General features: G+C 56.0%; 2 protein-coding genes across 7 annotated transcripts in view; one reads left to right on the forward strand and one right to left on the reverse strand.

The window, feature by feature from the left end:
• Positions 1-15678, reverse strand: part of AK8 (adenylate kinase 8) — a 118455-nt gene extending 102777 nt beyond the window's left edge. For all 3 annotated transcript variants that reach the window (XM_057313810.1, XM_026514252.4, XM_057313811.1), the window contains exons 1-4: positions 15514-15678; positions 12963-13047; positions 7755-7804; positions 5116-5229 (exon numbers count right to left, since the gene is read on the reverse strand). In XM_057313810.1, coding sequence (XP_057169793.1) covers positions 5116-5229; positions 7755-7804; positions 12963-13047; positions 15514-15663 — 399 coding nt within the window. In that variant the 5' untranslated portion in view covers positions 15664-15678. The remainder of the gene's footprint in view (positions 1-5115; positions 5230-7754; positions 7805-12962; positions 13048-15513) is intronic.
• Positions 15447-25561, forward strand: SPACA9 (sperm acrosome associated 9). Of its 4 annotated transcripts, XM_026514259.4 has the most exons (5): positions 15707-15907; positions 21229-21405; positions 23814-24016; positions 24450-24597; positions 25494-25561. In XM_026514259.4, the coding sequence occupies exons 2-5, from the start codon at positions 21262-21264 to the stop codon at positions 25503-25505; spliced, it is 507 nt and encodes a 168-aa protein (XP_026370044.1). In that variant the 5' UTR covers positions 15707-15907; positions 21229-21261; the 3' UTR covers positions 25506-25561. The 4 variants fall into 4 exon arrangements, with proteins under 4 accessions (XP_026370042.1, XP_026370039.1, XP_026370044.1 ...); XM_026514257.4 differs by lacking the exon at positions 15707-15907 and adding an exon at positions 15447-15534 and having other exon boundaries at positions 24450-25561; XM_026514254.4 differs by having other exon boundaries at positions 15690-15907; positions 24450-25561.
• Positions 25562-25689: the final 128 nt, after the last annotated feature.

Below are 25689 nucleotides of genomic sequence, written 5' to 3' on the forward strand. Positions count from 1 at the left end.
GTTAAAGAAAATGGTGGCCCTGGCAGCTGGGCACTCGGGTGCACTGGGCTCCACCAGATTTTAACTTTGTCAACAGAACTGAAAGGAGTAAATGACACTGGAGCTGGAAAGAACCCAGCTCTGGCTCCTTGCTGTCTGACCGGCCTTCAGAGCCGGGGTCACTTATTCATTCAATAAACACAGGCTGTGGTGCCCTGATATGACAGCTGCATGCCCAAGAAACCTTGATTTGGCGACAATTGGGCTGTAGGAGTAACAACCACAGTGAGAAGGGGAGTGGCGGTTGGGGGGCCGGGGCCACATTAGAATTCCCTGGGGAGCATCTGAAACTCTCAACGCCTGGCCCTACTCCCAGGGACTCAGACTAATCGAGTCTGGCAGGGCCCAGGCGAGTCCCGTATGCCACAAAGACTGAGAACTTCTGGGCCAGGCGGTTTCTCGGGTATGTTCTCCCTGCAGGGATTCAATAATAAAGTTCTTTAGAGGTAAGACATCCCAGAGCAATCACACCCAGCTCCTGCTGCAGAGAAACGCCCTTTCACCAGGGACCCTCTTCTCCTTCCTACCACCTCCTGTGTGATTAGAAACCCAGAGGACTCGGTTTTCCCCAACTCCAGCAGGGCCTGGACTCGGGTGAGGCTTTCCAGAAGCCCTGGGCCAGAATCGAAGGAGGCACGGGCTCTCTGGCTCATACAAGTGCAGGGTCAGCACCTGACAGCTGGTGTCTCCTTCACTTTTGTGCCCTGGGCTCCTGCTGGCCTCCCTGTGCTCCCCACCCTGCCTCCAGGGCTCCCCCACCCTGTGTTTGTGACAGCGGATGGGGGCGGGCTTAGGGAATGGACCAGAGCCTGCAGATGAGGGAAAAGGATTTGACGTAATAGGATAAACTGAGAGCAAATGTGGCCTCGGTCAAGGCAGAGAGGAGACGAGAAGAGGAGAGGGGCCTGGGGCCTGGCAGAGTGGGCGAGGGGCTGGAGGACAATGAGAAAGGTGCCTGCTTAGGGAGAGGTGTGGTGTTTTGTTTTGTTTTGTTTTAATTTATTTATTTGAGAGAGAAAGAGAGAGCATGAGCAGGGAGAGGGGCAGAGGGAGATGGAGAAGCAGACTCCCCACTAAGCAGGGAGCCCGATGCAGGACTCAATCCCAGGACCCTGGGACCATGACCTGAGCCTAAGGCAGACGCTTAACTGACTGAGCCACCCAGGCGTCCTTGCTCAGGGAGAATTTAACCCTGACCTGATACCAAAGAAAGACTGGTGAGTTTTCTAAGTATAGTGTGTGTGTGTGTGTGTGTGTGTGTGTGTGTACACGCGTGTGCACGCGCCTGTGTGTTTAAGAGAAAAGAGCCCTTATCTTCTGGCAAGTGGAAATAAATGAAGGCCAACCCAACGAGAAAAGCAAAGGCTACTTAGCCAGGGCTTGCTCTGGGGAGGGGTCATCGCATCACTTGGGTTTGGCAGAGGCTCCGAGGGGGTGGCGGAGTGGGAAAGCCTGGTGGTGTGGTGGACCAGCAGCCGATGGCGGGCGTGCCCTGCCAGGGCTGCGGCCTGGGGGAGCGGGAGGCAGCCGTCGGCAAGCGGGGCGTCCTGCATGTTTGGCTTCCTCTGCTTGGCCATAAGCTGGAAGTAGGGACAAAATTTGGGGAAGCTGTCCACGATGAATCAAGTCCTGGCCACATGGGGCTGACTGTGACGGGGTTAACACCGGCTTCCCGAGCTGGTCACGGGAGACATCAAGCTGGTTGCCTAGGCATGTCGCTACAGGTTGTGGGTCAGAGCTCCATCTTTTTTTTCTGATTTTATTTATTTATTTGAGAGAGAGAGTGAGAGAGAAAAAGCACCAGAGAGGGGAGACTCAGAGGGAGAAGCAGACTCCAGGATCGTGCCCTCAGCCTAAGGTGGACCCTTAACCGACTGAGCCACCCAGGTGCCCCAGAGCTCCATTTTTATATATGGTCGGGTCATTGTGTATTCAGTGTCTCAGCAGATAGAGACTGAAACAACTCTGGATGAAATGAAATGCCAAATGGGTTTGCTCCCATAAACCGGCAGCAGGGAGGTGCAGGGCAACACGCGGAAGGAGGCTACTGTGAGCCGATGCTGGTTGAAGCTGGTGACGGGCCTGTGAGGGTTCTAATGCCTTTCTCACTGCCTCTGAGTCACATTATAATATTTCATAATAAACAGTTAAAAACAAAAAAGCTGGTCCAATCCTTCCCTGCCCACATCGTTCTGTGGCCATTTGCCTGATTCTGGGCTCTTCCACATCGTGAATCCTGCAGTTAGGCTCTCTAAGAAGGCCTTTCCTAGCACGACTGCATGACTTGGCCCCACCAAGCCCCTGAATCTTGCAGTCTGCTCTCCCAGCCGCGGGCCAGCGCCTGGGAGTCAGTCAGTGCTCAGAGAACACTTCAGCGGGTGAGTGACTTAGTCAGCCAAGGCTTCCAGGCCCCTTAGCCTGGGTACCCCCACCTGCCCTGGAGTTCCTAGCGGCCAGGAGAAAGAGTTCATCTTTGGGTCTCCCGTGGCACTGCAGGAGAGCGCAGGGCACACAGGAGGGGACGAGGGAAGTATTTGGGGAACTGTCTGGAAATGGCTACAAGGAGGAGGTCTTGGTTAACACCAGCAACCTTCTCGGAGAGAATTCCGAGTAGGAAGGCAGAGCCGAGATTAACCGGAGAAGACTAGGGATTTGAAGGTATTATTGCTACTTGCATAAGAGCTGTAAAAGCCTCCAAATCTGAGACGATTTAAAGACAACCCTTACCGAGAGGCCATGCCTGGCGACGGCCACCTACAGCCAGGCCACGCGCAGCCGCCCGACGCACACCCAGGCTGGCTTTTCAGAGCCTTTTACTCCTTGATCAGCCCTGATGGCCTTGCCTTTTATCTTCCCTCCCCCGTGTTTCTGAGCCACGGAACCCCATCCAGACACCCTTGAAAGCACTTCGATGTGATCTGAAATATGCTAATTAGAGTAATGAAACCCAGGAGGAATTTCCTTAAAATCCTCCCCTGTTTAATTCAATAAACCTGATAAAAGTGTCTTTATCCTAGAAATATGCCTGCCTCCCCTGCCCTGCAAAGCTATCTGAAAACGAGATAACCACTTGCTTTCTGAAACCATGTTCCCTCCCCAAACGCTGGTGTCCCCCAGCCATAAGCACACTTTGATTCCTGCAGGACTGCAGGGCAGGGGGCAGGCGGGGCGTCACTTGCTCCCCGGAGCGCCCCCGCCAGACAGTGGGGGGCAGGGAGTGCTCTGGACTGAGCATACTCAGAGTCGCTTCACCACGGCCGTGGCCGACCTCGCTCAATGAGGTCTTCCTCCCATCAGGTTGCCGTAACCGGCCAACCTGGGGCTGGGAGTCCCACACCGCATCCCTGAGAACTGCCCGCACCCCTGCAGGGCCCTCCCAGCCACGTCGGTGCCCCAGCGGCCTTGCCGAGCCCTCTTCGCCCACCCCTCACCAGAGCTGCCCGGGCCCCGGGGACACCTGACCAGCTGGCCCGTGCAGAGCCCCTTTCCTGAGGCCTTGGTGCCGACTCTGTGGGGGGCTGGAAGCAGGGAACAGGGTGGGGATCAAGAAGGACAGAAGAGAAACCTCGGGATGGAAATACAAGAGGAAGTGGCCTCAAAGAGTCAGAGAGTGGCCATAGGTAGTGCCCGATTCTGGCTGCAGAGCCAAGGAAGAAGGTGCTGCTTCCATCCGGGCCCCAGGCGTCACTGTGGCCCCCTCCCCCACCCACAGCTCCCCACCCCAAATGCTGGCCTGGCTCTGGGTTAGGCCTGAATCTGCCCTGGCCCTGGGCGGTTACTTAACCTCCACAGGCTGGGGAGGCCGGCACCCGCACACTGTACATGGAGGTCACAGAGGTTACGAGGTAAGGAGGGAGGCCTGGAAAGGACTCAGCAAACACAGGGATTCCTACCCTTCCCAGCCAGCTTCCCTCACAAACAAGAGGCAGCGGAGTCTCCATAAAGAACGTCCTAGAAGGCACATGCCTGCAGCTATGGTCTGAATGCTTGTGTCCCCCAAATGCACATGCTGAATCCTAACCTTCGAGGTGACAGTATCGGGCTGGGTGGGCTTAGGGAGCTGATTCGGTCATAAGAGCAGAGCCCTTGTGAATGGGATTAGTGCCCTTAAAAAAGAGACCCCTCTCCACCATGTGAGGACGCAGCGAGAAGACGGCCCTCCCCAGACACCACATCTGCTGTGACACCATGACCTCGGATTCCCAGACCCCAGAACTGGGACGAATCAGTCCTGTGCTGCCAAGCCAACCAGTCTGTGGTAGCTTGTGACTGCCACCCAAACACACTAAGAAATCCGATTATAGTCCAGAAGGGATTATGAAGAAACATTTCGAAGTTTCTATTTGTATTAAAGAGAAACAACATAATCCAGCTCTGTATTTCCTATTTTAAAAAAAAACTTTCAAATATGGGGTTAGTGAGATTTTAGAAACAGAGCACTCAATGCCCTGGGATGCCACCCACAGCTGTGTGTAAGCAAGACGGAGGGGATGGAGGGCAGCCCTAGCACTACTGAGAGCCAAAGAGTGCCACAGAGTGCCACAGAGCGCCACAGAGCACCAGAGCACCCAGAGTACCACAGAGCTCCACAGAGTGTCACAGAGCTCCACAGAGCGCCACGGTCTGCCGGAGGAAGCCCCAAGGTGCAGAGTGCTGGTCTTTCCATGGCAGAGACAGCTGGAGGACCGCCCTTAAACCCCCTACCCGTCTGGATGGGGGCTCCATCATCTGTGGGTGGGATCCCCTGGCCCCGGGCACCCATGTGATGGGGATGACCCTGGGAAGGAGCCCAGGCCACTCCCTCAGCACAGAGTGGCCTCCTTGCTCTATGAACGACCCTTTCTGCCACAAAATCCTCACCTCCATCCCCACCAGGACACACCCTCCTTGAGAGCTGTCTCCTCCCTTCCATCACACTGTGCCTGCATCTCATCTGACCCTAGCACCTCCCTCACTTAATCCACAAGGAAAGAGAAACTAGCAGGAGGTGGGGGGAGAGGGGGAACCTGTAGGATCTGTCACCCCGTCTCCCCTTCCTGCCCGCCACCCCCCGCCAGGCCCCAGGGCCAGTCTTACCCTCATTTTCTGATAATGCTTCCTGGCAACTGCAGCCAGCGAGGAAAATTCTCTGGCTATCAAGTTCTCCACCGTGAGAAGATTGCTGCTCAGATGTTTGCACAGCCACATTGCCTGAAGAGAGGAAAGAGGACAAGAACGATTTAGTGAAAGCTGTAATGGAGGGAACTCCATTCAAATGCCCAGGTCCTTCCACATTCTACTAGAAAAGGCCAGTCACGGGGAAGCATAATGATTTCCAGAGGGGAGGAGGCCACCAAGGGGGACAAGCCCATAGGGTCCCTCCCAGCCCAAGAATGCCGTTTGAATGCTCTCTCCTCTTCCAGCAGCCAGTGACTACACGGAGCTAGAAAACCTACAGACAGGCCATGCCTGTAGCTGCCCTTTGGATGCCTGTCCCAGCTCTGCGGGCCTCGGAAGGTTTACACCAGGAAATGCAGGGACAGGACCTAAATATGGGTCCCAGCCATACTCGTTCATTTTTCCTTAGATCAGGACATGACCTAGTCTAGCCGAATGAATGTTTAGCTCATTGATGGCTATGTATACTCTACAGGGATGAACACCTTGTAGGGAATAAGAATGCAATAAAACGTTCTTAATGCCAAGATTATACAGACGACCATTCCAGCATCGGGATGAGTCAGAAGGCCCTGAAGTCCCCCGGGGCAAGTATGAACCTTAAGTCTCCCTGTTGCTCGTGCTGGGAGATGTCAGTGATGATAGCCCTTCAGGGCTCTGTCTGGATTTTACTGTGTATCATCTTCCTGCAAAATTAGAGTCTGTGTGTCCCCAGGCAGCGGTCGGAGGCAGGGATACTGAAGTCACCAAAAGGCTTGTAGCTCGAACACCAGCCAAGCGCTGTGGGCCCTGACCTCACCAGAAGGCAAAGTCAGCTGCCTCAGCCACACCGGGCCTTGATGAAAGAAGTTGTCTGTGTTCACAGCGCTTCAGGAATTCCACCCAGCAAATTCGCCAGAGGTCAGGCCAGAGCCAGAACTGGGGGTGAGCACAGTGGGCCCAGAGTGCCGAATGCCTCAAAGACAAAGGCCCTTTGCCGAGGAGACCCCTCACCCCGAGTGACCTGGCTCAGCCTTACCATGGCGTGTCTGTCTAGTGCAGAAGCTGTCACCCTGGGAGCGGCTTCTAGGGGCTCCCTGGGCCTTTCCCCAGGAGACTCTGATCAGGCAGGTCTGGAGGGGAGTCCGGAACCTGCATTTTCCAGAGCACCCTGGTAATGCTTGCGACTGCCGGGCTTGGGAGCCCCTGGTTTCTAGCTGTACAACAGCAGACAGATCCTGAGGAGTACGGTAGAAAAACTACAGACAGACTGACAAGCAGAAGGCTAGAGGGATGGACAGATGGTTGGACAGAGAGACAGACAGAATGCTGGGATATAAACGGTGCCAGAGTATAGCAGGTGCGGGTTCGCTGGGGCAAGGCTCGCCACTCAGCTCCTCTTTTTGTTTTTTAAAGATTTTATTTATTTATTTGACAGAGAGAGACAGCCAGCGAGAGAGGGAACACAAGCAGGGGGAGTGGGAGAGGAAGAAGCAGGCTCCTAGCGGAGGAGCCTGATGTGGGGCTCGATCCTAGAACGCCGGGATCACGCCCTGAGCCAAAGGCAGACGCTTAACCGCTGCGCCACCCAGGCGCCCCTCGATTCCTCTTCTTAATACAGCAAAGTACTAGCTCATCCAGGACGAGTTAACTGATGTTCACTAGCCAGGCCTTTAAAAGACCGAGTTCCACCTCAGATGATAGCCATTTTCACAAGTGTCGACACTTACAGGAGGTTAAGATCAAAACTGCAGGGGCGCCTGGGTGGCACAGCGGTTAAGCGTCTGCCTTCGGCTCAGGGCGTGATCCCGGCGTTATGGGATCGAGCCCCACATCAGGCTCCTCTGCTATGAGCCTGCTTCTTCCTCTCCCACTCCCCCTGCTTGTGTTCCCTCTCTCGCTGGCTGTCTCTATCTCTGTCAAATAAATAAATAAAATCTTTAAAAAAAAAAAAAAAAAAAGATCAAAACCGCAGGCAGGAGCCGGTGTACCAGTGTCAGGACCGGGGCTGGCTCCAAGGAAAGACAAGGAGGAGTGAGGCGGGATGACGTATCTGCTGTACCTTTAAAGTCGAGAGAGAATCATCGAAGCAAATATGGCCAAATGATAAATTCTGTAAAATCTGGGAGTTGGGTCCTTGAGTAGCTCTGGCGCAGTTTCTACGCCTTTGGGACTGAACTCTTTCGTAATTAAAGCCTTAAGAGTGAATCTGAAAAGCCCGTGTCAAAAGTCTCTCGACCCTGGTCTGCTTCTAGAAACGTGTCCTAAGGATGTAAACTAAGGGTGTGCAAGGACGGTGTCCGTGCAGCCCGAGAACACCCTGGAAGGTATATCCCAACTGCTAAAATAACGCTCGTCCCTGGGTGGCTTGGGAATGATACCGTTGTGTTCCGTGCTTTCTAGGTTTTCCACCAGCGCGCATGCCGCCTCTTGAAATAAGAAAATAAGTTAAGAAGCAGGAGCGGGAAGGATGAAGAAAAGCTCAGTGGTGCTGAAAACCCGCTGAGGGGCGGCCTCATGCCAGCTCCGCAGGTAAATAAGATATTACGGTATTACAACACTTCACATCACGCACTTACTATGGTTGTTTTCCCCGAGGCCGGTGGACCTAATATCACGATCTTCGGCACTGCGGAAGACAAAGATTTGAATGTCACCACCCGCTATGACAGAGCAACCTCCCGGGCCTGCAGTGCTCTGGGGGTATTCATTTCCTTCCTCCCCCAGATTTCATTTTCTGCGAGTGACACGGTCGTTTGTAACCCAGGGGCTCAGAGATGCTCTCACCATGGAACGTACTCTCTATGTTTAGAGAGGTAAGTGATCACTGAGATGGTTTATTTTTCCGTCTCCGAGGGGACATGGACACGGTAACTTGTTTGCCAAACTAATAAATATCAGGAACAATTGGGATTTCAAACACCATAAAGCATTTTAAACAGGGACTTTGTCTTGGGGACACACTCTCAAATAAAGCTGTATTTTATGTAAATCGACCTTCCAAGCTTTTTTTATATCTATATTTATGCCTTTTTATTTAGCAAATTGTATTCCCCGTCATTTTACAGAGGGAAATAATGGGGAAAAGCCTGGCGCGTATAGGCCAGATTTATAAGACCCCAGATAGGAAAAGTCTTTGTTTTCAAATGTGGGCATTTCTATGCAAATGGCCTGCTTCTGTGGGACACTGCGGGCTCAGGGAGGTCGTCGGCCCCACAGAATTCCTAACGCGGCTCCTGGACAACTGAGTAGGCGCCGGCCCCCTGGAGAAGACCGGACCAGCATCTTTGGAAAAGCGCTGGAAGGCCTGTGTTCTTGGGTCCGAACAGGACTCAGAACGTGGTGTCTAGACAGATGAATCCATGCTGATTCCTCCAAGCAGCACCTTGACTGAGCCCACCCCCCCACCCCTAAATGTGGGGAGCCAGGAACACGGAACAGACATCGGGAAAGCAGACCTCTCCCCTCACCGCTATTGGCCTGACCCTGAGCCAAGCGGACGGTGAACAGGTGTGTACTCCAACTCACTTGAGCCTCTGATGTCTACATGCAGAGCCCACTCCTGCCAGGCTGCCAGGACGGGACCTCGTCCATGCAGCGGACGAGGGACACGCAGGACCTTTTAGTTTGGAAGTGGACACAGAGAAGGAGCTAGTGTCCATTTGGCCCATGATTTAATCATCAGCACATCAATGACCTGGCCAGGCTGCGTGGGTATAAATATAGACCTTTGTCCAGATTCACAGCACCTTCTCGTTTTCAGGGAAAACATGGAGGGAAGGTTTCAGATGATTCACTGATTCACTCATGGAGCACCTCGTCCTTGCTCGGCACCCGGAGGGACGCTGCCGAGCAAAGCAGGGTGGAGCATGGGTAATTGCGTCAGACGGGAATTGAAGGGGAGCAGCCCTCCTCCGTGCCCGTCCCCAAATGGGGAACTGCTCTCTCCTCGAGAACATGACAGCCTGGACACATGTCATGGCTTTCCACTGCTGCTTTGATTTTTATGTGTCCCCGACTAATTGCTTTAGAGCACTGTTTTTTCCTATGTCTCTAACACTTATAAACCTGGTCCATAGCCCGGATGATGTGTGAACTTGCTTCTGAGAAGCCCCAAATCTTTCCTGTTGGTGGTGAGGTGAATCGGGTATGTGGGGGCAGGAGGGCTCTGGACAAGCCAGCACCAGGGGCACCTGCTCCAGCCCGGGCTACTGGCCTAATGTTGCCACTCTCCAGCTCAGCAACCCCCTACCTTCCTCACCAAGGCAGGCTCAGCTGGGGTGCTTCCCGCCCTCCCCGGTATCCTGTGGGCCAAAGCCACAGGAAGGGAGCAGCAGGGGGACCGGTCCAGCTCCCGGCCCTTCGCCCGGTGGCCTCTCTGGGACTCCAGCCACAGGCCTTGGCTCAAGCTCCTCAAAACTCAGGCCAGACCCAACGGGACTCAGGAGCTGGAGCCCGAGGAGAGGGGGCTGCACCTCGACAGGAACATTTGGAGAATGAGTTGACTCCCAAGTCAGGCGTTCATCTTGACAAAGTCGCGGGGCTCGAAGGCTGCTGAGGAAACCCTCCCCTTCCAGGCTCCAGTAAGTGGCACCCAGATTGTACGCATCTATGAAAATGCTTTAAAAGGGGAACATCCACGGCCTTTCTCCCCACCTAATTTCTCACACACATTTATGTGATTAATTTCAGTTTCTTAAAATCTAACACCTTGAAACTCCAGCTCTGCTCATGAGTAATTATTTATAAACAGTGTCATAAAAGGCTGCTTGACTGCCAAGAGTAATCAACTTCTTCAAACCACTTCAAAGGAAATCAAAAAACCTTTCCATCCACAGATCCTTTTGAGGTTTAACTAGGAGCATGATTTAAAATTCACAAGAAAACCCTTAGGTATTGGAGCTCTAATACACAGCTTTCTTGGACAAACGTTTGATAAAAAACGCAACATACCATTATATACACCATCACCTGCTTTAATATTGCCCAGGGCTACTGTAAATGCTCACTTTGTACTAAATCTGCTTTTCTCGAGGCAAAGGGGCTGCCAGCCATGTGCCGGGGGCTCCCCTCATTCCTTCCTGTGCGTGCTCACCGGGATGAGTCTGGAGCCTTCTTTCCCTCTACACCAGTCACTGGCCATGTGAGCCACTGCCCACCCCACACCATGCCCAGTAAGCAGCAGCGCTGAGCGCCCAGCTTCCACTAAACACAGGCCCCTGTGTGGCTGGAAGGAGGTGAGACAACCTCACTCACTGGCCCAGGGCAGCGGAAATGCTCACTGGACTTCAGAGGGCCTCCCCTTGTCCAATGCCCTCTTCCAGAACATACCAGGGTGGGGTTAAACTGTTCTCGGCTTCCTCTACTCCAAGAAAACTCATGAAAGCATGCTCTTCTGCCCAGCCTCCCCTCACTTCCCCCAGGTTTTGCTTCACTTGTTGGCAGAAGCCTGGGCACAGTGGGGGGATGGGGAGGGGGCACCTCGCAGAAGTCCCTCTCCACTCTTCATTTAGTGGTTCAGACTGGAGCAAAAGGGAAAGGTGTTCCAACATCCATAAGGGCGGCCAGCCCAGGGTCTGGGAGAGGCGGGAGGGCTGTGGGAACCAATCAACCCCCCAAAACAGTGGTTACTGGGATCCAATGCCTCCATCCCTGAGAGAGAGTTGGGCCCCAAACCCTGACTCCAGCTCTTGAGAAGGCCAGGAGGCCAGCCCCAGCTAGCGCCAGACGAGGCAGGTCCGTGCTCTGCACCCCGGCTTGGGAGCAACAGGGCAGGTTCGGCCCAGAAGGAATCAAGGCTCACGGCAGGTGGCCTTGGAAAGCAGACCGTGAAAGAATGGAGGGGATGCTAAGGAGGATGGAAGGAGGTGAAGGGAGAGAGAAGGTGGCAGAGGTGGTGGCAAGACCAGCCCACAGTGTCGTCAGTGGCACTGAGTCTAAAATAGACGCTGGGAAGTGGGCAGTTTGACGCTGAGAATCAAACCTGCACACAGAGGAGCGAGGCGAAAGCATAATGACAACCGGCCTCAAATTCCAGCTCTGGAATTTCCACCTGGGGGCTGGCTGAGCTTTGGGGCTCGGGGTTGGAGCACGTGCGGCCCGGGATGCATACCCCAAAGCAGAATGTTTCAAACCAGCAGGATGAAGTGGCCCCCGCCGCCGCCCTCCCCGGGGCCAGGCACCCTGACTGGCCAGAGCCCCGCCACCTCCATCCCAGTTACCCAAGCACGAAGGAGGACACCGAGGCCCAGAAGGAGCCATGCTCGCTGCTCAGGGCTTCTTTACATTCTGGCAAGAGTGGGGACACGCAGTGAGCCGGGGGACCCCCGGTGGTGGTGGCCTGGCAGGAAGGGGGCCCTTCACTGAACTCAACTTTGAAGCACGCTTGCTCTTGCATTGCTCCTGATTTACTTTTACTTTGCTTTTTAACTTTTACTTGACTTTTGCTTTGTTTTTCCTGTACTTTGGCTTCTGCTTTCACTTTGCTTTGCTGTTATTGGGTGCAGTACGAGACAGCAGCCCATGGATAACAGCAACGCTGAGCCCCCAGCCAGACTCAGGTGGAGGAGGTGGGAAGGCAGACAGACACCTGTGCCTCCAAGGCCCAGTGCATTGGCGGGGGGGCAGTTGGTGAGCTGCAGTCTGCAGCAGGACCACCAGGAAGGAGGGTGGCCACCTTGCAACCCCAGGTCAGGCAATAAACAGCCAATCAGAGAACGGGGGCCTCTTGGAACCCCACCACGAACACAAGGAGGCCAGGTGGACAGCTGAGAAGGTGGTTCTCCCAGCCCTCTGTGCTCACGGCTCCATGTCCACGTGGGGCATATGGGCTCACAGCCCACATCAATTCTCAATTCTGCCTGACCAGAGGCTCAGAAAGGGGCACAGCTGTGCCCTCCGTGAGCCACTCTGCTTAGGTTGGTGAAATGGCCCTGGGACCCAAGCAGCCCTTCATTCTGATGCTCTGCAGCCGAGCCTGAGACAGGTCAGGATCTGGGGGCGGGGCACGCCGAAAAGGCCAGCTGTGCCCAGTGCACATGCAGGCCTGGAGTCTCCTCCTTCTCACCTCTCCTTGTGGCTGTTTTCTAAACTGCTTAGTGTCCTTTCTCATCTTAGGCACGCGAACCCTTCCACGGGGCATTTCGGCCCTCTGCCCCTCTCAGCCGCGCCAAGTGCTAATTTCACTGGTGTGCTGGTATCTCCTTCAAAGCGGCCGGTGCTCCAATGAAAGAAACATCAAAGCTCCCAGATACCAGTTCTCCCTGACAGCTCGCACAGGACGGGAATGATCCTCCACTTGGCAAATCAACCGTGGAATGGAGCACCCCTCCGTTCTCCCCGGCTCTGGGCTCTGGCTTTGGGTCCAGCCGACCTGCATTTGAGCCGAGGTTTGGGGGAGCTCTGGCAGTCACTAACGGGCACCAGTCATGAGACCATCAGGAAGACCCAAGTGCTGTCTGTCTAGACAAGAAACCCAATGCACACCTGACAAGTGGAGTCATCACAGAGCTTAAACCCAACAGGCGAGATCAGATGGGACCCACGAAAGCATTAATAATTGATTCCATGGGCCGTTCGGGGGCTTTTGCTTTACTAACTTGGCAAGAGAATCTTTAAGCTGTGCCCCCCAAAGAAATTAAGGCATTTTTCAATCAGCCACGACCCCAAGTTGTCAAAACCCCTCCCCACCCTGTCCAGCCCTCCTTTCAGACACAGGGAGGACAGAGTGGTTCATAGCTGTCAGGCAGGAGTGGGGGAAGGGGGAGAAGTCCCTTTCGAATGCTCACCGTTATCGTTGTCTTGTTGTAGGTGACTGATCATGAACGGGATGGGGTCCTTGGGCTGGTGGATCAGGAGTTGCTCCAGCAAGTTCTGTGGGCACAGAGCAGACATCCAGATGGTTAACACCTGCATGGGCATCCAGAGCCCCGGGCTCAGGTGGCCCAGCACCCTGGTCACTACCAATACCAGTTATGGGGCACGATCTCTCCATCACACCCACCAAATGCCTTCAACTTGGGATCCAGCCCCTGCTCCAGCTGCCATCTGCTTGGGTCCCCACGAGCAGAGGCTTGAGGGAAGAGCTGCGCGGGTATCGCTGGGGAGTCACCTGGAGGGACTGCACCCAGGACTCAGAGCAGGGAGGCCCAGGGTCCTCTCCCCTCACAGTCCCTTTGTGCTTCCCAGACCAACCTTCTCTCAGTTTTCCTTTTGCCCCATGTTCATGTGCCCCTCAGAGCCTTAGCAAATGTTGTTCCCTCAGCTTGGAACACTTGTCCCTGAGTCCTCCGGTCTCCACGGAAACATACATTCCTGATCGCACTCACTAGATAAATCCTGTCATATGCTCCTGCAGTCCCCATGTGTCCCTGTTATTGCCTCACCCTCTTCTCAGTACTGGGTATCCTCACAGTAGGTGCCCAATGCCAATGTCTGCTGGGGGGCATGGCCATCACCACCACCTGTGTCCCTCCGGAATGGGACAGAATATTTACCAGCCAGGTATCTAAACAGTCCTGGGATAGTCTGGCCATTTAATTCCAAGGAAAAGCAGCATCCGTGGTTCAGAAAGGAACTGGGTAGGTGACAGGAGCTGCACGGGCACAGTAAGAAGCATCCTTCAGGGAGAACCAGGGAAGGGCATTTGCCCTCTGCGGGGTGGGGGTGTGTGTGTGGAAGGGTAGAGCACTCGGGGCTGCGAGAAGTCCTAGCTCTGCTCTGTGCCTCACCAGCAAGTCCCTTCCCTTCTCCAAGCCTCAGCTTCCTCATCTGGTGGAGGGCCCGACCGGCCGAGGCCTCTTGTCAGCTCTCACTGCAGAGACAGCATGAGAAGATGCTAGCTGGTTCAAGATGAGTGTTTCTAATTTCACTTTTAAACAGTAGTGTATCTCATGTGTATTAGGAAACCTAGAATTTCAAGGATATTGCTTAGAAAGAGGTAAAACAGGTTAATTTTTTTTAAGTGGGTTGATTTAAAGAAATGACTAAGTGAAAGTGGAATTGTGGTGGTGGTTGTATGAATCGATACATGTGATAACATTTCATTGAACAGAAAAAAAAAGTGCAGGTAAAAACGGATGAAATCCAAATAAGGCTTCCATCTGGTTAATTGTCTTGTAGGACTACGAATGTCGAGTGACATTAGATGGTCTTAGCAGGGGGAGCTGGGGAAGGGTACATCAGAACTCTGTACTATCTTGTAACATCCTGTGGGTCTAAAATTATTTTTAAATAAAAAGTGTAAGAAATGAAAATGGTAAGCTCCATGGAGGGCACACACACAAAAGACTAAGGACTGGAAATACTAGACTAAAAGCTTCTGCGGACGGCTCGGTCCAACAATCACTCTGAAGTACAGCAAGCTCTCGAGAGCAGACCACAGCGCCCCCGGGAGCTGGCCCCATCCTCCCCACCAGCCGATGACTTACAACTCAGCTGGCCATTTTCTTTTCTTAGACTGGCCCCTCGGTTTTAGAGAAACCTTTCTCCCTCTCTCTGCCAGTTAACACTTTCCGAAGGAAGCATATGTTTACTGGAGAGACGGCCACAGTTTAGAGTCTGAGCCCTGCTCTCACATGCGTAGGTCAGAGGCTCAAACGAGCACAGGCGTCACCACAGGGGTGCCTCCGGAATTACGGTGGACCTGGACGAGCAAAGGCTCTGGAAACGGGTTCCAGCTTCCCTTTGGTCCTCACAACCTCTGAGTGGCAGAGAGCTCTTTCAGTCCAGCTCCTGGTGCACAAGGGCAACCAGAAGGGGCGGGGCTTTGCCAAAGCGCGCACAGGGAGAGAGGGCCCAGTCAAGTCAGACACCCAGGAGGAGAGGTTGGGAGCAGCCCGAACTCTGGGCCCTAAAAAAGAAGGGCCATGTGGGAAATACTGCTGTCTGAACCACAGGGCTGCTGTCCCCGGGAGGCAGCTATCTCAGGGGATGGTGATGTCACCTTGCACTCGGACACTCCCCAGCTCAGAAAATAACACTGCAGACAGGCTGGGGGGCTGTCAGCGCGGGAGGGGACCCCTTGGAGACCAGCTCTTGCAACCTGGTATTTCACAGCTGCCGGACTGAGAAAAGAATGGGACTTGGGTCCAGGCCATTGAGCGGGCCGGCCCAGAGCCATGACCAAATCCTGGTCAGGTGGCCTGCCCTCTTTCCTCCCTCCTGGGTCCGCAGGGCAGGGACAAGGGGCGTCCTCCGACCGAGGCATCTCTCGCGGTCCTGTGGGTACAGGAGTCGGGTACCCCCCAGCTGCGGGGTCGCCACCGCGCACCCTGCTATCCCGATGGAGGCTCCCGGCCAGCGCCGGGTGTCGCGACAGAGCGGGGCTGCCACGGTCACCTGCATCAGCTCGAAGACGTGGTACGTCTCCCCGTACTGGGGCATTTCCGGGGGTATGTGGTGCGGGGCGGTGGTCGCGTCCATGCCGCGGTGCTGCGCGCCCGCTCCCTGGAGACAGCCGTCGCTAGGGCCGGCGCGCCGGCGCGTCATCAGCACGCGCCCGCTGCCTGGAGACCGCAGTCGCTAGGACCGCCGCGCCGCATCATCAGCGCGCGCCGGCCCGCCAGGCTGGAGCTGGGCCGGGTCCCCGGCTCTTCAGCCCCGCGCGCTCAGCCGCCGGGGGTCAGGCCCTTCCCCCGGGGCAGGTGCTTCTCGGCGCCGGCCTCGCTCCGCAGTCTGCACGTCTCGGCTGGACCTCTCAGGCCTCTCCAGCTGTGGCCTTCTAGGACCAAAGGTGCCTCGGGAGGGCCCCCGGTGCTGGGACGCCCGGGGTCACGTCGACCCCCCCCCCCCAACCGAGGGGACGGGAGGCGGGTCCTTCGCGGGTTCAGCCATCGCACCCCGAGCCGGGCGTTGGGAGCTCCGAGGGCCGGCCCAGCTCTGCTCTCTGGGCCTCAGTTTCCCCATCTTTAAAATGAATAGAGGTTGGGGAACGGTTTGAAAAAGAAGGGGAGTCCCTCGGGCGGGCGGGAAGGCCTAGGCTCATGGGGTGGGGCGGGGCTGCCACGTGACCCGATTGCTATGGCACCCACGGGAACAATCGGGTCCGCGGCCCCGCCCCTTCTCATCGACCTCCCCACCCCACCCACCCGCCTCCCCAGCCCTGGGAAGGGCCTCCCCGCCCCTCTGGGGCCCCAGACACCCTCGGAGGCAATCCAGCTGCGGGGCGCTCTGTAAGTGAAGGCCGCTCTAGGACCAGTAAGGGTAAAGCGGGCCGGGACCGGGCCAACCCGAACCCTGGGGGTTGGGGAGAAGGGAATGGAGAGGACTGCCGCTGGTGCCCTGGGACCGGGGTGGGGTGGGACATGGTGGGGGGAAGGAGCGCTTCGAGTCGCGCCAATCCCCAGTGGGACAGGGCATCCTGGTATCAGATACAGCGCTGAACTGGGAGCTCTAGTTTTTGTCTGTTGCCATTTTTAGGACGAGCTACTCCTGGTTTTGAGCTCTCAGTGTTCTTAACAAAAGTACGGGGTTTGTCCATTATAAACAGGACGTCGGGCATTGCCAGTACAGATTGCTCAGAGTTCAGCTCCTGGCTCCACCTAGCCTTGTGAGCCTGCTCTGTGCCTCACTTTCCTCCCCTGTGAAGTGGGGCTTATGGAAACATTCCATGAGCTAATATTCCTGAAGTATTGGTGACGGGCACGTAGTAAGTGCACAATGCATTGCGGCTACTATTGGCCATATTATCTCGTTTAATCTTTGCCCCAGCCCTGAGAAATAAGTACCTTCATTCCCATTTTACAGATGAGAAATTGGAGGATCAGAATGGTGAAAAGTAGTCGGCTGAATGACTTAACAGCAAAAGTAATTTTCCTTTTCTGGGCCTCTTTCCTCATCAGTTGTTGATCGTGAGGCATTAAAATCAGAAGTCCCCTTGAAGATCTTCTAATCCAAATCCCCTGATTTTACTGATGGATAAACTGAGGCCCAGAAAGGGGGAAATTTGGGGCCAAGTTCACTTGTTAAGCAAAGGCAGAGCCAGGGCTGGTGTCTTGACTCCTAGCCAAAGCCGTTACTGCCAGCCACTCGCCCAGAAACATGCCCTCCAATATAGAAGGCTGCAGTTCTGCCTCTTCCCCTCAGAGCCGCCTCCTCAAAGCGTGCGCACCTTGGTTGGCTTGTGAAAGCCAACTGCAAAGACGGCTGGGGAAGAAAAGGAAGCTGCCTCCCCGTGAGCAAAGAACACAACAACCAGACCCGCAATTTGCACTGAAGAGGTTCAGTTTGCTTTCTGGACATTTCTGAAATGACTTGCCTTTCTCCTCATTTATTTTAAGCCTTAGGCACTTTTCATACCACGATTTAATCTTCTTTAGCAGCCTGGAAAAATACAAATCAATTAAAGCCTAAAACCTATTGGGTAATCATTTTTTCCTTCCTCCTCCCCCAGATCGAGAAGTGCCTGTACCCTGTGCCTTTCATCCACACTAATTTGGCTGCAGTGACTCGTTCAAGGGACGATCACTTTGGATAGCTTATTACAGTTCTTCTCACGACATTCCTGGCGCGCATGTCACAAGTCGCTAGGATCAAGAACCAAGTCAGTTTTGCTCTCAGGGGCTCTTGGGGCCACCAGCCAAGGTAGTGCCATAGCCTTAGAGAACTTGACAGCCCCAGGAAGTCCCAGGAGGGTGGCAGGGAGTCAGACACACAGGACAGCCCCCTAGGGGATGGGGAACAGAGAACAGTCTCATGGGAGTAGAAATGAGGCCCAGGGGTCCAGCCAGTACACGACCCCTGGGAGGGTTCAGGCAGCTTTTCAGGCCTTTAGTATCCCCTCCACCCCACCCACCCACTCCCAGCCCTGGTCAGTCTGATGTCTGGCATGTCTGTCTCTATGGATCATCACAGAGGGAGCTATCTGAGAGCACAGACTTCATAAAGTCAGGCAGAGCTGAGTGGGAAATCCTGGTTTGCTCACTTCTAGCTGGGTAACCTCAGCTTCGTCATCTGTCGTGGGGATAATCGTGGTACTTTCATAGGTGAGGACTTAATGCATGACCAGGGTTTTCCTAGGACCCCATGGAGAGTAACTGCTGTTAGGAGGGTTGGGGTGGGTGTTCAGGGTCTCCTTGAAGGCTGGAGCATGGCTCTAGTTCGCCCTGCCCTGCACCCACCCACCTCCTGCAAAGGCCCTCTTTCAGACTGAAGCCCTTCATCCCGACATGCCCGTCCCACTGCCCTGCTTTCTTTTCTCTTTAGCAATGCCCTTAGCTAAAACGTGGTTCGTTCACTCATCCATGTTGTCTGCCTCCCACTCTGAAAGATGAATCTCTCCAGGGAAGGGGATCGTGTCTGTTTTGTTCAATGCTGTGTATAGCCCAGCACTCAGGATGGCGTCTGGCACATGGGAGGCATTGCAGAATGAATGAAGAAACGAACAAATGAACACGTGACATGCTTCTTAACCCTTTTGGCCTTCAGTGGTCCTCCTAGCTTTGTCTGGCACTAGGGGTCCCTCGGCCTTACCCTGTCCACTGCCTTCTGTGCTTGCTCACGATATTCCCACATAACACCCTCCCCGCCTCTAGCCAGGGGCCCCAGCTCTCTGCCCACCCTCCCCACATCTCCTGTCCCGAAGGTCAAGCCCTCAGCAGTCTCTGCGGCTTTCAGGGTGGACGCCGTGCCTGTCGTGGCACGCTCCTGTGGCTGTGTGCACACCGTGTAATCACAGAAGCTCTGAGTGCCCGGACGACAAAGTGCTGCACGTTCCAGGCCCTGGCCCCACACTTGCCACCTGCCACCTCACACAGTGCCCACCCCAAAGCTGGGAGGCTGACCCTGTTCTCTCCTGACAACGTGTTAGCATTCGGAGGCTCACCCCAAGGCCGGCAAGAAGTAGTGGGACCAGGATTTGAACCCGGGACTATGGGACTCCAGGGCTTGGGTTCTTAACCACCCACCCCAGCCCTGAGCGTTAATGGGGGAAGGCCTGCGCTCCCCCTCCTCCCCAGAAACCCACCTGTATGCTGGGCTCCCACTTTTCTAGGCCTTCAGCCCCCCTCATCACTTGTAAGCCCTGGGCCGAAACTAGGTGAGGCCAGAAAGGCAGCTGCCTTGGCGCAGAATGTGAAGGGGTGCCCCAAACCCCCGTAATCGGGATGAGTAACATTGAAAAACATCAAATTTAATGCAAAAAAAATCCATTGAGAGTAAACTATTAAAAATTTAAAGACAGGATCAGTATGACTTCTTCCTTTTGCCTCGGGCTCCAGGACGGTGAAGCCCCCACTGGATCCCCTCCTGTGTTTACTTAAAATTCAGGTACTGCATGGACTTTTTGGTATTAAATTTATTTCTTCAAATAGCGCGTTAAATATTTTTACCTGGCTCAATTGCTGGGTTTTGTGGTGCCCCCTTAAATTTCACACCGAGTGCCTCGCCTGCCTCACCTGCCTGGTAAGCCTGCGCCATCGGACGCACAACCCGAAACCTGCCCCCCTTCGCCACATCCGCCTCTGGGCCTTGGCAGGTGTTCCAGGTGTCTGACAAACAGTGGGTCCCCACTGCATCCCCACAACGCAGGCTCCCCTTCCCGCTGGCCTACGGTGGGCAGGGGACTGAGTGGGGAGGACACCGGCGCCCTGCCGGCCCTGGCCCTGGCCCAGGCCCGCCCCCAAGGAGCTGCAGTTGCTGTGAGCAGACAGGCTTCCAGTGGCCAGGGCTGGGCACTGCTGCTGAATGTTCCCTCGACCCACTGAGGTCCACGTGGTGCCATTGTCAGGGCCCATCCTGGCGCGGCTCAGCTCCCGGCCCTCCCTAAGTCTCTGATGTGCTGCCCCCGTCGTGTCCTGGAGGCCACCTTCTCATCTGTTCTTCCTTTTCCTTTCACCCCTCTTCTTGCCATGGCTCCAGCCCTTCTTGCCTCACTGCTCCAGCCCTGCCGTGGGCCTGGGATGCTGAGGGAGACACAGCAGAGAGAAATGCCTCCTGTCTCCCTTGGGCTTGGCTCCTTTCTACCTGGGGTCTGCCAGGAAGCCTGGAATGTCTTCTGCCCCACCCCGGCCTAGCAGCGACTCACTCGCACCCTAGCTTGGCTCAGCCTCCCCTGACCCCCGCTCATGCAGGGCGCGTGAAGTGCGGGTGCCTCGAGGTAGAGACACGGTGGCTGGGGCAGCTTTGAGGACTCTAGTTAGATGTCAGGAAGCCTGGGACCTAGGGTGTCTCCGAGAAGCTCGCTGTGACACCCTGGAGTTCGGTTGTCCCCCCGGGAGTTAAGGGGAGTTCACCGACCGAGGTCTCTTCCAGTTCCAGCATTCCGTAAATCTGGAACGTGGCATTTTGCACGGGCTCGGCAAAACTGTGATGTCACAGAGAGCAGAACCCACAGCCTTCCCTGCTCACAGAAGATTCTAGACGCCTTGTAGACTACCTGAACCACACCAGGGACAGTCTGTGAGGCACCAAAAGAGATCAGTCCCTATGGCGTTAATGTTTCCCATCTAGCTCATTCCTGCAGTGGACGTGGGAGGCAGGGAGGAGTCACCGAGGGCCAGCCCCTGCCCTGACGATGTCCCAGCCTGAGACCGGGGCTCCTGACCCAAGCACAGAGCAGGAAACTGCATCTGCTCACTCTCGGCGATCCAGTACAGGCGCTTCCGCTGCTTGGCCCACTGGAGACAATCCCTAGACTTTCCCACCAGTTGCAAAGAGGCAGATGATTTAAAATGATTTGGTCCAAACTGATAAAAATCAGATTTTATTTTCTGTGACATTTTCCGTGATCCCCTCTGTCGCTGGCAGCACAGCAGGGCCCTGGAGGCCGTGTGTGTGTGTGTGTGTGTGTGTGTGTGTGTGTCCACGGTCTGGCGAAACTGAGGACCAGAGTAATCCCTGTCCACACTTGAGGGAAGGAAGTCACAGTTGATGGCAAAGAACGTGTCCTTCGGGGGTAAAGGGACCTGGGTCAGGCTCTACTCTGTCTTGGACGGCCTGGGGGTTCCGGAGTGAGTGTGGTGCTCCCCTGAGGGGCCTAGACGTGCTGGTCTGGGACTCCAGCGTTGGGTCTGCAGTCTGTGCCCGGGCCTCACTCCTGCACTCTTCTCCCCGTAGATCCGTCTTCTCCTGTGACTGCTGAGGAAGACAATGAATGAGGCGAAGGAGTCTCTTCGAAACATCGAGCAGAAATACAAGCTCTTCCAACAACAACAGTTCACCTTCATCGCCGCTCTGGAGCACTGCCGGGAGAACGCCCACGACAAGATCCGGCCCATCTCCAGCATCGGACAGGTGGCGTCTCGTGGGCTGGCGGGCGGTGGGGCCGGGCGCTCAGGGGCCTGCCAGGCCCACAGATTCCTGGCGACATCTTGCCTGAAAGATGAAGCTGAGGCCCAGAGGGGCCAAGCACCTTTGTGCCAGAGTCAGGACTCAGAGCCTAACTAGCGGAAGGAGCCAGGTGTCCCCTCCCCAGATACGTGAGTCAGGACTCAGAGCCTAACTAGCGGAAGGAGCTAGGCGTCCCCTCCCCAGATACGTGAGTCAGGACTCGGAGCCCAATTAATGGAACGAGCCAGGCGTTCCCCCCCCCCCCCCAAGACATGTGAGTAAATAACAAAGTGGTTACAGACATGGGCTGGAGACTGCCAGCCAGGGTTCAGGTCCTGGCTCAGCCCCACACCTCCTCTGTGACCTCCGGCCGGGAGTCACCTGTCTATGCCCCAGGAGAACCTCCGGGGAGTATGAGGATTTAGGGAGATCATGAGGGAGACTCTGAGCCAGCGTCTGACCCCTGTGGTCCCAGCTGTCGGATCCTTCTAGAGTCTGAGAAACTACGAGGTGCCAAACACATTGCTCCACCCCCCACCCCCCCGTCTGCAAACATTTTCACTTAACCCGGGTGTCCTCGTGAGTGAGCTGCTATCCCAGTTTGCTCTGCAGAACTTGGAGGCCTCGAGACCGAACACGCCTTCCAGGAAGGGGCACACACCTAGGTGGGACCCTCCCAGCCGCAGCCCTACTGCGGGCCCACGGAGTCAGCTTGTGGAAGGCTCAGCTCCCGGGGTGGGGCGGGGGTGGGCCCCAGAGCTCGGAATCGCTTAGGAGAAGCGCACGGGCCCACACAGAACAACACCCCTGCCAGCAGCATCCTTCAAAAAATCCCTTCTTCTAATATATGTAAAAGCCTCTCCCGGTTTTTTAACTTGAAAACTTTTTAAACCTTCAGAAAATACCCTCTTTCCCCTGAACTATCAGGAAGTCAAATTAGTTACATCCTTTTTCTAGCCCATTCCCCAAGGGCACTGGACAGGTTTTCAGTATCAGGAAGGAGATTCTGAGACACCCCCCCCCACCCACGCACAAGGGAGTGGCCTTCTCGCCTTAAGCCCAGCAAAGGCTCTTGGTAAACAGCGGCCCCAGGGTTTGAGTCTCCATGGGAAGTGTTGATTCTCGGCCCTCACCCTGCCCTCCCTGGACCTGGGTTATCCAGAGGTAACCGGCACACACACCAGGTAGCCCAGTGACTCTGCTGTGTTGTAGTTACACTCCGGGCAGGCCCCGCCTTGGCCTCCCGGTGCGGTGCCGCAGCTGCAGCCAGTGTGCAGGGTGCCAGAGCCCCTCCCCCCCATACAGAGCTGCTGTCCTCAGAACCCCTCGGGTCATTCGGGAAGACGTCCCCTAGCAACAGAAAGGCAACCAGCAGCAGCAAGAAAACCCTGGTTTAGACTTAGAACTTTCTGGCTTTTAGAGGAGGGAGCCGGTGCTTCTGGCCACCGGCTCGCCACGGGTCGGGCCTGCGTTTGGGAAATGGGCCAGTGAATCCTGCCTGGACCGGAGCCAGTTCCTCCTCAGCCCAAGGCCAGGCCTCCCGCCTTGTCTGACCTCAGATCCAGAGTGATGGGGGGAGGGCAGCCCGAGGTTGCCTGGAGAGGAACAGCCCGGGCCCGGGAAGGACCTCCATTCCCCCCAAGGAGCGGGGTTGAAAAGTGGATCAGCCGTATCACCATTCTGAACACCTTTAATGACTTGAGAAAGGTGTCCCTACTCCTGCATCTGGAACACGTTCACATGGGAGCTTTCGTTTTGTTTCGGCATTTAAGCTCTTCACCCTAGAGCTGATGTCGGTGTGTGGTGTGAGGTAACGACTACCTTCTCTTCTGTGGACGATCCCTCTCCCCAGCTCCCCGGCTCCCCTCGTCCCTCCTTCCTCTACCTTGGAAACACAGGACAGTGAAACTTCAGAGGATTCTAGTGCCTTCTCTTTGCTCCTGAGCGGGACTAAGGCATGAAAGGTCAGGGAGCAGCCCTCTTTGCTTTAGGTGTCAGCTGAGGTGCGTGGGGCCTGGTGAGGGCTGGGGGCTCAGAGCCCTGAGCTGGGGGTGAAGTCCAGCCTGGCCACGTCCACGGCGGGCCGAGCAACTTATGTCATCTCTCTGAGCCCCTGCTAGTCATCTGCAAAATGAGGACTTGGAAAGGCACCCGGCGCGTGGGGTTTAGGTGAGCGAGTTATGAGGTGTGAGGTCCCGCCTGCACCGCGCTCGGCACAGCGCCTGGGACACCCCACGACCATAAGCATACGTGGGGCATACAGGTGCCTTCAGATGCTTCGGTGTGGCTGGCGTCTGCCCGGGACTCGGGGGGGGTGGGCGGGAGGAGCGGGGCGGGGGTGCCTCCCGAGCTCCCAGTGTGCGGGCCCGCAGGTGCAGAGCTACACGGAGCACTACTGCAACAACTCCACCGACCGGCGCACCCTGCTCCTGTTCCTGGACATCTGCGCGGAGCTGAGCAAGCTGTGTCAGCACTTCGAAGCCCTGCACTCCGGCACGCCGGTCACCAACAACCTGCTTGAGAGATGCAAATCCCTGGTTAGCCAAAGCAACGACCTCAGCAGCCTCCGAGCAAAGTACGTCGCTTCGGGCCCTTCCGGAGGCCCCAGGGCCACAAGCAGAGGGCAGCGAGGCGGGGACGAGAGGAGGGGCCCCGCAGGAAGGAGCCCACCGGGAAGCCCCAGTACCGCCAGCAGGGCTCCCTGATTCTGCGCCCGGGCAGCCCTCAGCACAGGTGCCCGGATCTGGAGCACGCTGTTCAGTTACGGGGGGAAGAAGAGTCGCGGGGACTAACCGGCAGGTTTTGGAGCAGTTACAGCAGGTTTCCAGGCCCCTGATGCGGGTTTCTACAACCCCAGGCGAGTGGTTCACAAGTCCTGCCCCTCCCGCCCGGATCAGCCAGGGCTCGTGTGTGGAGTGCGGCCCTAAGCCTCCCCAGGGGGTTCGGAGGGGCGGTCAGGACTAGAGCCTGCCCCCGGTCTGGACAGAGCCCCTCTGGCCGCCCCGCAGGTACCCTCACGACGTGGTGAACCACCTCAGCTGTGACGAGGCCAGGAACCACTACGGAGGCGTGGTCAGCCTCATCCCCATCGTCCTGGACCTGATGAAAGAATGGATCGCCCACTCGGAGAAGCTGCCCCGCAAAGCCCTGCAGCATGTGAGTGAGCCCCCCGCACGCCAGGAAGCCACCGGGGCGGCCGCTTGTCCTCCCTGGGCCAAGGGCGCCCAGCCTCGGTTAAGAAAGCACCAATGTAGGCGGCTTACCAAAGACAGCCCCAAACCTAGGGGGAATGACACAGGCTGCTCCAAACCTCCCTGGAGACCACCTGGCGGGAAACTGTAACTCAGAGCCGGCAACCTGCTGCGTCCCGCACGGTGCGTGGTCACTTAACTTGGCCTCCAGCGGCTGAGCCATTCTCTGGCGCCCACAGTCCCCGCCACAGATGAACCCCAAAGGGGCCTGCCCAATACACTGTTGAGAACCTCGCTCCCTCTCTTTCACTTCTAAGCTCTCCTCGCCTTTGAGAGTCAGGCTCTGTGTCAATGAAGAGGACCCCCACTTCCAGGGCTGTTGGGGGGGGTCCCGGGGAGGCTGCTGAGCGCTGGGGCCACTGGCCTGCCCAGGTGCTCTGGGAGCTCCCGGCCCGCACCCTGCCAGGCCCCGCCACGCTGCAGGTCTGGCTTTCTGGGCTGAGCCGCCGCGCCGGAGGCCTGCCAGCTTCCTTCCCGCCACAGCGGCAACCACAGGCAAGGCCCCGCTCCCTGCGAGGCCCGGCTGCTCGGCCTGCCAGGATGCTGAGGGCCAGCACGGCGTGCTTCCTCAGTGTGATTAGGTTTCTGGACCAAAACCCAAAGGGGAATGAACCTGCCTTTGCTCTCCTTTACTTGGGAGAGGGAGACCATGACAGAAGCCGGAAGAATTCTGATTTTATGGCTCCTGTGCAAGGACCGTTTCCTGATTTTCACAACACAGTCAAGGCCCCGACATTGTAAAATGTGTCTTTGGCTTCTGAGCTTGCTGGAAATTCTGACTGTTGGCTTTTCCCTTCACAGGGGGCGACTTAGCTTCTGTATTCTTGCTTCCTCGGGGGCGACCGTCAAGAATAAAAAGTGTTCTCCCACCTCTCTGCCTGGCTTGGTTTCCTGGGAGTTATCCCTTAAAGAAAACTACATTTATCCTAAGACCTCAGAGGACACCATCCAGTAGCCTCACAAGCAAAACCACGAGCAAAGAGCAACCGCTGTAGAC

Source organism: Ursus arctos, unplaced genomic scaffold, assembly GCF_023065955.2.
Source record: "Ursus arctos isolate Adak ecotype North America unplaced genomic scaffold, UrsArc2.0 scaffold_18, whole genome shotgun sequence".
NCBI classification, from domain to species: Eukaryota; Metazoa; Chordata; class Mammalia; order Carnivora; family Ursidae; genus Ursus; species Ursus arctos.

Bases quoted from the DNA above. Each gene is read 5' to 3' on its own strand.
- SPACA9 (XM_026514257.4), top strand. From the start codon at position 21,262: ATGAATGAGGCGAAGGAGTCTCTTCGAAACATCGAGCAGAAATACAAG. The intron at 21,406-23,813 runs GTGGCGTCTCGT...GCGGGCCCGCAG, and splicing joins CCATCTCCAGCATCGGACAG to GTGCAGAGCTACACGGAGCA. The intron at 24,017-24,449 runs GTACGTCGCTTC...GCCGCCCCGCAG, and splicing joins CTCAGCAGCCTCCGAGCAAA to GTACCCTCACGACGTGGTGA.